The sequence below is a fragment of the Borostomias antarcticus genome (assembly GCF_949987555.1).
Source record: "Borostomias antarcticus genome assembly, chromosome: 13".
Taxonomy (NCBI): domain Eukaryota; kingdom Metazoa; phylum Chordata; class Actinopteri; order Stomiiformes; family Stomiidae; genus Borostomias; species Borostomias antarcticus.
Genome location: NC_140246.1, coordinates 21412105 through 21425591, shown reverse-complemented (window position 1 = coordinate 21425591; position 13487 = coordinate 21412105). Strand labels below are relative to the sequence as shown.

The 13487-nt window shown below is 44.5% G+C and overlaps 1 protein-coding gene across 1 annotated transcript; it reads left to right on the top strand.

Moving 5' to 3' along the window:
* The first annotated feature begins 2599 nt into the window (after positions 1-2599).
* LOC311317131 (L-threonine ammonia-lyase-like) lies at positions 2600-7512 on the top strand. The gene is made up of 7 exons (XM_084448154.1): positions 2600-2701; positions 3080-3249; positions 3768-3949; positions 4311-4441; positions 4627-4775; positions 5816-5905; positions 6305-7512. The coding sequence occupies exons 2-7, from the start codon at positions 3081-3083 to the stop codon at positions 6544-6546; spliced, it is 963 nt and encodes a 320-aa protein (XP_084304280.1). The 5' UTR covers positions 2600-2701; position 3080; the 3' UTR covers positions 6547-7512.
* Positions 7513-13487: the final 5975 nt, after the last annotated feature.

The window sequence follows — 13487 nt, the reverse complement described above, 5'->3', positions numbered from 1 at the left end:
TCCCAACTATGCTACTATCAAAACAATGTGCTAGCTACTGTACATCCCAACTATGCTATCAAACCTATGTGCTAGCTACTGTACATCCCAACTATGCTACTATCAAAACATTGTGCTAGCTACTGTCCATCCCAACTATGCTAATATCAAACCAATGTGCTAGCTACTGTACATCCCAAATATGCTACTATCCAACCAATGTACTGGCTACTGTACATCCCAGCTATGCTACTATCAAACCAATGTGCTAGCTACTGTACATCCCAACTATTCTACTATCAAAACAATGTGCTAGCTACTGTACATCCCAACTATGCTATCAAACCTATGTGCTAGCTACTGTACATCCCAACTATGCTACTATCAAAACATTGTGCTAGCTACTGTCCATCCCAACTATGCTACTATCAAACCAATGTGCTAGCTACTGTACATCCCAAATATGCTACTATCAAACCAATGTACTAGCTACTGTACCTCCCAGCTATGCAACTATCAAACCAATGTGCTAGCTACTGTCCATCCCAACTATGCTACTATCAAACCAATGTGCTAGCTACTGTACATCCCAACTATGCTATCAAACCTATGTGCTAGCAACTGTACATCCCAACTATGCTACTATCAAAACAATGTGCTAGCTACAGTACATCCCAACTATGCTATCAAACCTATTTGCTAGCTACTGTCCATCCCAACTATGCTTATATCAAACCAATGTGCTAGCTACTGTACATCCCAAATATGCTACTATCCAACCAATGTACTGGCTACTGTACATCCCAGCTATGCTACTATCAAACCAATGTGCTAGCTACTGTACATCCCAACTATGCTACTATCAAAACAATGTGCTAGCTACTGTACATCCCAACTATGCTATCAAACCTGTGCTAGCTACTGTCCATCCCAGCTATGCTACTTTCAAACCAATGTGCTAGCTACTGTCCATCCCAACTATGCTACTATCAAACCTATGTGCTAGCTACTGTCCATCCCAACTATGCTACTATCAAACCTATGTGCTAGCTACTGTACATCCCAACTATGCTACTATCAAAACATTGTGCTAGCTACTGTCTATCCCAACTATGCTAATATCAAACCAATGTGCTAGCTAGTGTACATCCCAAATATGCTACTATCCAACCAATGTACTGGCTACTGTACATCCCAGCTATGCTACTATCAAACCAATGTGCTAGCTACTGTACATCCCAACTATGCTACTATCAAACCAATGTTCTAGCTACTGTACATCCCAACTATGCTACTATCAAACCAATGTGCTAGCTACTGTCCATCCCAACTATGCTACTACGAACCAATGTGCTAGCTACTGTCCATCCCAACTATGCTACTATCAAACCAATGTGCTAGCTACTGTCCATCCCAACTATGCTACTATCAAACCAATGTGCTAGCTACTGTCCATCCCAAATATGCTACTATCAAATAAATATGCTAGCTACTGTACATCCCAACTATGCTACTATCAAACCAATGTGCTAGCTACTGTACATCCCAACTATGCTACTATCAAACCAATGTGCTAGCTACTGTCCATCCCAACTATGCTACTATCAAACCAATGTACTAGCTACTGTACATCCCAGCTATGCTACTATCAAACCAATGTGCTAGCTACTGTCCATCCCAACTATGCTACTATCAAACCAATGTGCTAGCTACTGTCCATCCCAACTATGCTACTATCAAACCAATGTTCTAGCTACTGTCCATCCCAACTATGCTACTATGGAAGCAGTGGCTAGAACAAACACAACTAATAGCCCAAAAAAAGTAGACGGACGACCAAGTAACAATAACCTTGTTAGGTTTATTGTGGTTCAAATGGTGATACGGTAGGAGACGGGTAACGAGACAACATTAAACAAAGAAAACATAAGGACAAGCTCTCCTCGGGACAAGCTAGGGGAGGGGCGGTACAGCCAAAATAACAAAGTACCTAAACCCGTTCCTATTCTAATCCCTTGAACACTACCCTAACCACTTACTTACCTAGATGTACAAATCAACAATCGTCCTCACTATCTATCCCTAAACTATCCCTCCTAGACTAAGCCCACTAAAATACAAAAGGTAGCACCTGACCAAAGAAGCTTACCTGGTGTATTTAGACATCGAGTTACCTACGTGTGTAAAGTAAACCCATGGGCCGCTAGCTCCTAACCCTCCCCTGGAACTAACTATGGGGGGGAACCGGAGCAACAGGACAGACATAACCCCATAACAAAAGAAATGGGGCTACAAAGACAGAACTGAACGTAAGGTAAATAATCGAAGTCTAGAAGTAATAAAAAAGAATAGACAGCCTACCTAACAAAAATCAAATGCCACTACCTCCACATACAGGGGAGACGAAGGTTTAAATAGACAGCAGAACACCCTGATTGGACAACAGTAAAGTGACACGATGATATGATTGGCTGACAGGACGAGACGATTAGCTGGCGGCACGTGGAACAGGGATGATTGCCAGCACAGCTAACGATGACGGACAGGACAGACGACCAATGGGGGACAGGAGCGCCTAGAACGCAGGGAGAGCAAGAAAGAGGGAACAAAAACACGAAACGGTCAAACATATTGTGACGGTCCGTGTTGCCGTCGTCTCAAGAACCGTAAACACTGCGACACCGCGGCGTTGACATCTGCACAGATCTGGAAAATCGTTTAGGTTTGTGGGAATAAACCGAAACGATATCAGTTCGTTTTCTGCACAATCGTTACACCCGTACATTTATTTAAACGTTATGAATACGTAATAATAACCCATAAACATGGTCTCACTGCAGTCTCACAGCCTGAACAACATAACATTTTTGTTTCGACCACGTTGTCCTCACGTAACCTTTCCAACAGTTTCTTTGTAGGTAAAACATATATTTTTTGCATGAACGTCATTGCAGGGGAACAAAAGAAAGACACTTTTTTTATTTGGGTAGAAACAAAGAGAACTCTGGCGAAAATCTAATGGTAAAGTCGAGCAAGTAAGACCACTTTATTGAGGTTATAAAGTGAGAGATGAGACCTCCTCTCTCCTCGCTGCCTGCAGCATGTCAGTGGACGAGGTGACCCTGGAACTTCTGCAGGAGGCGTGGGAGACGGTGAGGACCAGTCCACTGGGAGTCCTCAACACTCCCCTGATACCCTGGAGCCAGACCACCCTGCCACTGCCTGTCCCCTGCAACATCCACATTAAGTTGGAGAACCTGCAGAGAACCGGTCAGTCTCTGCGGAACCCATTGGTTAAACTCACTTCTCAGTATAAATACCGCTCACCCGCTGGCGCCTTTTCGCTGGCGTAGCTGGTTAAAGTGGTGTTTATCAGAATCAGAACTTGTTTTATTGCCATGCAGATTTTCAACATACTAGGAATTTGCTTTCGGTCGTGGTGCATAACATGGAGACAACATTGGACAGGGTGCAGGGACGAGACAGGACAGTGCAAAGAGCAGTGGAGTGGTGGTCACGTCACATGTTTGTAAACAACAGTGAGGATAGAAGCAATACTGACGAGCGATGCAAGGACACTGTTACATCTGCACCAGGATATTGATTATTAAATAACTATCAGCTAATTGATTAGGCCTAGGCTACTTATTCCATCTGCATGCACAGTGATATGATCATTGTACTTTTGGCAATTCCTTGCTTACCAGCATTAGCAGTTAGATGGATAGGTTTGAAACTTCAGAAGGAGGAGAGAATATTCTTAAGCTATTTTGTTTGTTTATTGACAGGTTCGTTTAAGATCAGAGGAGTGGCCAATCAGTTCGCCCGGAGACCAAAGGGCGGCCATTTTGTCACCATGTCTGCAGGGAACTATGGGAAGTCGTTTGCTTATGCCTCCAAGCACTACGGCTCCAAGGGAAAGGTGGTGATGCCGGACACTGCCCCGCTCTCCAGATCTACACTCATACAGGTCAGAGGTCAGAGTATGGGACAGTAGTGACTCATACAGGTCAGAGGTCAGAGTATGGGACAGTAGTGACTCATACAGGTCAGTCAAAGTAGCATAAAAGATTATCTTGTGTCTAACATCTATCATGTAATAATAAGATAATAATCACACCACCTCCAACTATCACCGCTAAGCCATAATCGAGAGTTGGTAAAACAGCGCCACGCCACCACTCTCTTCAATATCTCTTCCTCCAATATCTCTCTCTCACTCACTCTCCCTGTCTCTCTCTCACTCTCTCTGTCTCTCCTTACCTCTCTCTCTCTCTCTCTCCCATCTAGAGGTGGACATGAACACTGATGAGTGTGTGTGTTTCCTGCAGAGTTTGGGGTCAGATGTGGAGCGCGTGCCCACGTCCTGTCTGATGACAGTGGTGAACCGCTGTGTCCTGGAGGAGAACATGGCCTTCCTGCACTCCTACGATGACCTGGACCTGATCGCAGGACATGCGAGGTACAGAACCTGTCAACACTACACACACACACACACACATTGACTGGGTGTGTGTCTCTGTCTGGCAGCTTGTTTGGTGACCTTATCTTTTGTGTGTGTGAGTGATTGCCTGCCTGCCTCTGTGTGTACGTGTGTGTGTTTCTGTGTGTGTGTGTGTGTGTGTGTGTGTGTGTGTGTTTGTGTAGTCTAGGTTTCGAGGTGCTGGAGGTGGTGGGGGAGCCTGACGTGGTGGTGGTGTGTTGTGGCGGAGGGGGGCTGCTGGCCGGCGTGGCCGCCGCCATCAAGCTGTCTGGCCGCCACGACACGAGGATCTACGGAGTGGAACCAGAGGGAGGTACAGACTGACCACCAGCCCCGCCCTCTCACCACACGGCTCCATCTCAGAGTCACTCGTAGCTTCCACCCTCACTTCCTGCTCACACTGGGTTTAAACTTGCACTGAAACGGACGTTTGAGATAATCTAACTTCCGTAGTTTGATGTATTTCCAACGCAAACAAGCTATGAGGGTGGGACATATGTTTAGAGGAACTTGATTGGAACATTGACAAGTGGACGGGTTTTAAGAACTTTCAGAACAGATTCGATAGAAGGATAGCGTTGATTGACGGGTGGATGTTGTGAGATTTTTGGCCTAAAATCTAAGGTACCTGTTGTCGTCATTGCACGTGACCTACCGTTTTCCAGGAAGTAAGAAATTATATACTTTTATATAAGATTACAACAAAAGTAGAATTTTGTTGGCATACATCGTTGAATAGGTGAACACTATGACTAATTATGTGAACCAAAATGGGACAGAATGCTTTTTTCATTTCAGTGCGACTTTAAACTTGGTTCCTGTGACCTACAAACACACATGACCCCCTCTCATAAACACCACTACCAGCTACGCCACCGCTAAGCTAGCAACTCGATGGCGTGGGTGGGTGGTATTTTATACTGAGGAGTGAGTTTAACCAATTCAACTCGGGTTGAATACAGTAAGTAACACTTAAAGTTGCAATGTTTGCTAGTGTTTTCTAAGCGGCTGTAACAAGCGACCCCGTTCGTCCAAATTCCAAATGCGTTGTGATGACCGGCCAATGGGCTCGACGTTTGGCGCTGGAGCTTGAACGCACTGGCGTTCGCCGCACCTCTTCCTCTAATGAGTATCTTCGACACAGAAACCAGAACTTCAATCTGAAGAGAGTGGCTGATCACTTCATCTTATCTGTTATGGTTTCACTGATGTCAGACAAGGTTCTTCATGTCTGTGTTGTTCCTTGTAAGTGGTAGCTACTGAGACACTGCTGTTCAGAATGGGTACTAGGTGCCGGCCATATGATAGGTTGGGGGTTAAGCATGTCCTCTGAGCTCTGCCTGTGTTCTCCAGCCTGCACCATGCACCAGAGCTTCATTGAGAAGAAGCCAGTTGGCATGGAAACCAAGAGCATCGCCTCAGGACTGGCTCCGCCCTTCGCAGGTGCACATCTCCTTCTAATCACTGAAACGAACCTGGTGTGTGTTTCTTTACTGACCACCTACTTCCCATTAAATCAGTTGATTCTATAACCTTCACAAACAAAATCACATCTATAAAAAGATTTTTTAAAAGGTGGTGACACTTCACTTACTCGCCATATTTTTTTCAGATAAGGCCTTCTGGCAAAAGCCTTCATGAGAATATCTGTTGATTATACCCAGTGTGAGCTGTCATATACAATGACTAAACACAAGGTGTGTTTGATTATCTCAGAAATTGCTTTTCGCTGTTCCACTGGTTCCAGTGTACAGGGTAAACCAAATCAAGCACTCCCAATTGACAGTATTTGATAGTGTTATCCACGCATGTGACTCAGATGTGTTTGATATATCCCTACAGGCACCTTGCCCTATGAGCTGTGCCAGCGCTACGTGGAAGATATCGTCCTGGTGAGCGATGAGGAGATCAAGGCCGCCGTCTCCGCCCTCTACCGGGCAGGGCTAGTGGTGGAGCCGTCCGGGTCCGCCGCCTTCGCCGCCATCGCCAACCAGCGGATACCCGACCTCACCGGGAAGAACGTGGTGGCTATACTCAGCGGTGGAAACATCGGGAAGGACGAGCTGAGCAGCTTCCCTGACTGAGGCAACGCCTGCCCTGCTGTGGTAGCAGGTCAGAGTTAGCGCCCCCACGTGGTCGATCAAAGCATTGAGAAGAGCCTGCTAATGAAAAATGTCACGGTGTATAAAATCAGATAGTTGTGTAGGACTCACTCGGAATGTAACGATATTATGTTATTGCTATATTGTATATGCTATATTATATCAAACACTAACAATCAATGGATAATAATCATATGGAAAGGAAATATTTTTCTATCATGCACATTTTTCACGTCAATAAAACACATTTTAACCAATGACTTTTGTTGTAATCAGTGTTCGGTTAGGCTACATATCACTGAAGAAAGCAACAGAGAGGTGTTGAAATGTGGACCTGATTCTCCACAGTGACGTGCCTTGTTCTAAGGCCTCTCTGTTGTTAGGCATTTCGACCAAAAAGAAATGAGATCGGGAACCCAAAAGTTGATTCCGAACTGGCACCACAAAATAGTAGGTTTTTCAGTGCGAACCGTGACGACATCGTGGGTGTGGTCTGTTACAAATGGAACGCGGCATTCCACAGCAAGCAGGGACTTCTGTAAACACGAACGAACACAAGATCAGATAATAAACAAACTAAAGAAATTGAAGAAAGAAAAGAAAGACCTAGTGTGAAAGGTATTTTTGATTAAGTGCTATTATAGTTGTTTAATACAAGGCCTGTCTATTTAGGCCTAGTTATGCTTCAATACTGAATGTCAGCAGTTTGTACTTTTCCAGAACACATAGTACGCATGAAAAGTTGTTATTATCTGTGTTCCAGTAGCAGATAAGTTGACTGCCAAGGACACACAACCTCACAATGAAAAGCCTGTTAAAGTTGCAGAAAATGTAACTTAACAGAGAACACCTTAATCACATCGGCTGAATGGAAAACGAAAGTAGTAAGCTCATAGGACAAGCACTAGATAAAAGTTTCAACCAATCAGGTACTAACACATGTAGTCATGCGCCAATGTATTGTGTGGAATAGTATATACAGAACGCCCCGACATTCGGTCGGCGCGCTTGCCCAGATACCCCTTGTGTCTCTGTGTAACCGTCCCTTTGCTGCAATTGTAAGGTAATAAAGTATGTTTCTTTTGCTCTACTCTGTTATATTCCGTGTCCTCATTTGACAAGGTTGTGTGATTGTGTTGGTCCTTGGGAGGAGAACCCTGTGGTAGGCTACTGGTGAATTCAATCTGAAGTGTTATAATAGTATTTTGTGAGTGTCCAAATGTCATAGGTCAACCGAGTCCAGCCACCACACTAGGAAAAAGTGGAGCAGGACGAAGTAATATTACACAATTTTATGATGTCCTCGATGGCGTGATGGGTCCAAGACCAGCCAACCACACCAGTGGTGCCCTTAATTCGGCCACAGCGGCATCGTCTATATACCATCGTTGACTCCATGGAACCATCCACGCCTGAATCTGACGGTAGGTTGACTGCATTCATATTATAATTTAGGTAGATAACAGTTTGTTTTGTTTCGTCGCGTTGGTCAAATTCGACGATGTGCTTTGCTTCATAATAAGGGTGGTAATCGACCACTTCGGCCATGTGTAAATGCGCGCTGGGAAGGCTCCCAAGTGTGAATGATCTCATTCTCTATCTCTATGCTAAGCGCCAACTATCTAAATCGCCAGGCATCGAACTAGCTTTACATAAAATTATAATTTACATTCCCTAAAATGAATAGTGTGGTGATGACCAACTATAATTATGATGAAGTAGACTACGCAAGGCACTTTGGTGACGCACCACCTAAACAACTTTACGCATGCATCTCCAAGCTGATATTCGCCTCAAATGTGATGTGCAGGTAACCTTAATGTGATTCTTTATTTTTTAGAATTGTCCAATGTCAGTGAAGACACGCACATTCATACTGAGCCCTCTACCAGCAGGCTAAGACCAAACAGGCCAACCAGAGCTGAGGATGGAGAAATCCCAGAAAAGGAGGAGCAACCAAGTACACGAGAGAGTACGGCCCAATCCCAAACCACCCCCTACCCACTCCCACTCCGCCACCGAGTGTCCCTCCAAATGAAGTGTCACTCGCAGCTGTGGAGGGCACTCTCGATAGGCTGGGTGCATTAAGTAGCGCTATAGAACTTCCGGGTGCGTCGCTTGGCATAAGAGTTTCCGGTCTGATTTGTTGGATGTGTGGTGAATGGTGATAGCCTATACCAGTAAGTCATGGCTACTTTTTACACTAGATCACTTCAGGATCTACCCAAATTAACGGTGGACGATGTCCACCGTATTGCTGATGGGTCCTCACTTGCTCCCACGAGCAAAAGAGAGAAAGGATTTAAATTCTACATCTCATCTTACATCAGCGACTATCAAGGTGAGTAACAACACTAGCTAGCTAGCGAACTATGCTAGCTAACATTAGCACTATTTTTAGCTGACTGTCTAACCTTGCTACTTTGTTTTCACTAACGTTAGCCAGCTACTGTTAATGTTGTTATACATAGTAACATAACATTCTTGACTAACGTCAAGTTAATCTGTCCCTTTTTCAGTATCAAACAAAGATAAAAGGACAGGAGAGGTCAGCGTCAGGGCGACCTGCTATAGGTCCATGCGAAAGGGCGAGAAACCACATGAGCTGAGAGTAGGATGAAGCGCAGTAGCTGACCAGTTCTTGTTCCCAGTCATGTTCTGGGGAGTCAATATTGCTAGTTTGGATGTTAGGCAATACACCAGTCAGTGTTACTTGCATCAAGTTTAGTATGGCATCCCCAGAAAATGGTTGAGGATTTCTGTTCCATGTCAGATGTTCCACACATTATTAAGGACTGTATTACCTTCCATACACTCATCTTCTGTTACTATCCACATCTTTTAATACTTCCTTTAAATTAATCAGTTGAGACCGTTTACAGAACCAACATTTTAAAACCTCTGACTGATAAGTCTAAAGTTTAAAATAATTACTTTTAGAATGCAAAGTTATGTAGGCCTACTGCTGAGATGCTATTTTGGATTCTGAGTTTTCTTTGAACCCACACAAGTCAGTCAAATGTTCAAATTGAGACAGTTAATTCTACCATTCATGACATGGATGTTTTATTATGGCATCTCTCCATATTTCAGATTATCTTGAAGGACTCAAGCCCTGTGGAACTGATGCATTCACAGTGCTCCTGTGTTGCTGGCATGGCATTGTGTAATCACACTGTTGCTCTGCTATATCAGTCAGCCCATTATTCTCAACTGAGAATGCCAACAGTACCACCTGTCCTGAGCTGCACAGAGAGCGAGCAACGGTGGCACAAGCCCAGAACCATGGTAAGTAGTTTGATTATAGCTTCCTTTGTTATGAAGGCCTTATGAAGAGGTATGTTTTTTTATATATTCATGAAGGGGTATGAAATATTGGTATACTGTCATGTTTTCAGTGCAATCAGTATCTAAACAAATGTCTTTTGATTGAATAGGGTGTGAAACCAGGCCCAGCGGACAAGATGGTCATCTTGTCTGCGAGGCCTAAACCACAGCAGAGGATGATGGCTGATGGCGTGAGGTAAGTTCTGAAAATTCATCAGCAATCTGACCGGTCCAAAGCCGTGTTATATTTACAATGACATATAATTCCATTAAACAATTTATTATCACTTCACGTATGGGTTCATAATACTACAGCCTGTGTTGACAGTATAAGTTCTTCAGCTGCCTTTCCTTTTGCGCTGCCTGTTGGTTTGCATGTATAAATCATTTTTCTAGGGGAAAAAAAATCGGTTTTATATTCGGGTCAATATGGTATATTGTTTCCTTGTTTGGTGTACCTGTTTGGTGAACCTGTGTAACTAAAACATATACTAGATACTTACCTATACAACACTTATGTTTACACAGGAGCACACTCTACAAGGCCTATCAAGGAGACTTGCCAGACCTCACTGTCCTGCAGGTTTCAGAGGTGTATCAGGACATGGCTTGTGCACCTCTTATCACCACTATGGGCATCTCTAGTGCAGTCCCATTGGTGGATTCTGCACTTGGCAAGGTCCAGGCAGGAAGTTTTCTGTCGTACCAGCAACGACCGACCGTTAGCAGGCACATCACTCTCCACCGAGATGCCCCTCCTCCTCCACTCCTTCCTGTTCAGCACCACCGACTGGAGTCTTCAAAGTGCATGTTTGTGTGCAGTGAAAAGGAACAGATGTTTCTAAAAACATTGGAGACAACGTGGGACATGGCTCACAACATTGAGGCTGCTACCAGAGATCAGAGCATGGTCTCTGAGTGGCATCAGTTGAGAAGGCCACGCCTCACCTCCTCCCGCTTTAGAGAGGTGTGCCATGTCAGAGGACCGATTCCAGCTGAACACCTAGCAGACAGGATCCTGCGGGGGACCCCCCAGACAGCAGCAATGAAGAGGGGTCTGGAAATGGAGGCAGGTGCTGTGCGACAGTACTGTCAGACCAAGGTTGTGAACTACTCGCCATGTGGATTCGTCATTCACCCTGATGCACCCTGGCTGGGGTCTTCTCCAGATGGACTGATTTATGACCCCACAGAAAGCACCCCATTTGGCCTGCTTGAGGTTAAGTGTCCCAATGCAAAAAGCTACGTCGACTGCACCTACCTGAAGCTCGAGGGAGGCAATCCAAAGCTGAAGGAACAACATGCCTACTTCTGGCAAGTGCAAGGACAGCTGCTTGTCACAGGACTTGACTGGTGTGACTTTGTGGTGTTTGCTGAGGAGGACATGTTGATCCAACGGATCTATAAAGACAGTGCCATTGCAAACACCATCAGAGAAAGGGCACAGACCTTTTTTTTCCCACTATTACATGCCAAGATACCTGAATAAGTAGTCGTAGTAGTGTAGCAGTAGTAGTAGTAGTTGTAGTGTAGTAGTTGTAGTAGTAGTTGGTGTAGTAGTGTAGTGGTAGTTGTAGTGTAGTAGTGTAGCAGTAGTTGTAGTGTAGTAGTAGTTGTTGTAGTGTAGTAGTAGTTGGTGTAGTAGTGTAGTGGTAGTTGTAGTAGTAGTAGTGTGTAACTTGTTGCTGAGGCCATGCTGATACATGAATATGCAATATTGTTAATAAAAATTGAATTTACTAAAGATTTTAACCACCAGGACTGACGCGTGAGGAAAAAAAATGTTTATAGTAAATAAATTATTGATTACATTAAATTCATGCTTGTAATGTATGCTTGGAAATTGATTACATTAATTCATTCTAAAATTGATCACATTTAATTCATACATTAATTATTTCATGCTTTCTCTTATCAGAACTGAATAACTTTCTTTTTAACTAGGCACAGGGATGTACACATGGCAACAACTAGCTGAATTGCAAGTTCTATTGTTTGGCCCATGATTTGACCAGGGGTCCGTTCTGGTAGTTCACCAGTAAGCAGGCAACGCTGAAGAGCTGATTGATGCTCCCAGTGACGGAGAGGGGAACGACGGTGTCGAACAGCTTGTTCTCTTTCACCCTTCGGATGCACCTCTCCACGTGGACCCTGAGACGCGCAATGGACTGGGCCTCTCTCACATCCTCCTCCAGCATCTGGGTCCTCTGCGACAGGAAGGCTGGCCGGTACACTTTGCAGGGGACTAGGTCATCGATCAGGAAGCCCTTGTCGACCATGATGGCCATGTCAGGGGTCAGGAGAGGTATGATGCCTGACTGCTTAAAGATTTCTTTGTCACTGACCGAGCCGGCATAGAGTCCTGACATGAAGGTAATGGCTCCATGTGGTGCCATTCCTAGCATGGCCTTCCAGGTGCAATGAGATTTATAAGTCGAAAAGACTTCACTCTGTAAGAGGAGAGACGATGGTGTTTGGCAGCGGATTTCTGTACAGTCAAGCACCACCTGGGTGTCTGGATACCTCTCAAACTCACGGGGCAGCTGAGCTTTCACAGCCTCTGGGGACATCCATAGGCACACTGACACCAGCACGTTGTACAGGAAGTTGGCCCACGTAGTCACAATTCTGCCTAATGTTGTGCGATGGATGTCAAAGCGATGGCTTAGATCCCTCAGCGTCATCCCCACCGAAAGGTGCATCAGGAAAAGAAAAAGCTCATCCACAGGTGCCAATTTCTGTCAACAGAGAACATGAAGAGCTCAAGCTTATTGGGTTCTCACTCTTTCCTAGAGATCCTTTTCCAGGATATTTTCAGTGATGATCTAGCTTGTATGTACGGAGCACTGGAGAGAGAGAGAAAATAACATAACTATATATTGAGGCCACGTTTTGCGGGTAACATTTACAGACATAGCATATCAAACTGGTTACATCCATAAGAGTGATCTATCAATGTTGGCTAACATATGACCAAAAGATAGTACAGGACCTCCAAATATGAATTGGCAGCCTTATGTAAGTTTTGAAAATGGTGTCGGTCCAAAGAGAAGACATGGTGTCGGTATATTAGTATTATTATTATTATTATTATACATACCGATGCCCTTAAAAGAATTGGATCCTCAAGGTCGGTAGTGGCTCCCTTAACCCGGGTGACCCTCACCATTTTGGATGTTGATGGCTCTATCAATCGCCAGAAGAGCATGAAATACTCGTAGGAAGCAAACCTTAAGACAAGACATGTGACATTAGTTCCGCATTGTATCTATACATTTGTTAATTACAAACATAACGTGTGTGTGTGTGGAGAGAATGAACAGGTGCGATACACAGCAGACGTCACATAATCTACCTGGTGTAAAACCGTATGTCCTCGTCAGAGCCTGCAAATCGCCTCAGGCTGAATTTAGATTGGAGTTGTACGGTTTCCAGTTGTTTCTGGAGCCTTCTAATCTCCTTCTTCATGGACTCGTTTTGGGCCAGGGCGACATCCAAAGTGGCAGGATCGGGAGCCACGCAATAATCATGCTCTTGCAGGCTGACATCCATCTTCTCATCAGATGAGTCCGGGGCGACGGCAGGACGCTGACAGC

What these genes read in the sequence shown, in the direction of transcription:
- LOC311317131 (XM_084448154.1), top strand. Translation starts at nt 3,081, where the DNA reads ATGTCAGTGGACGAGGTGACCCTGGAACTTCTGCAGGAGGCGTGGGAG. An exon ending in GGAGAACCTGCAGAGAACCG is followed by an intron (nt 3,250 to 3,767) that starts GTCAGTCTCTGC and finishes GTTTATTGACAG; the next exon opens with GTTCGTTTAAGATCAGAGGA. An exon ending in CGGAGTGGAACCAGAGGGAG is followed by an intron (nt 4,776 to 5,815) that starts GTACAGACTGAC and finishes TGTGTTCTCCAG; the next exon opens with CCTGCACCATGCACCAGAGC.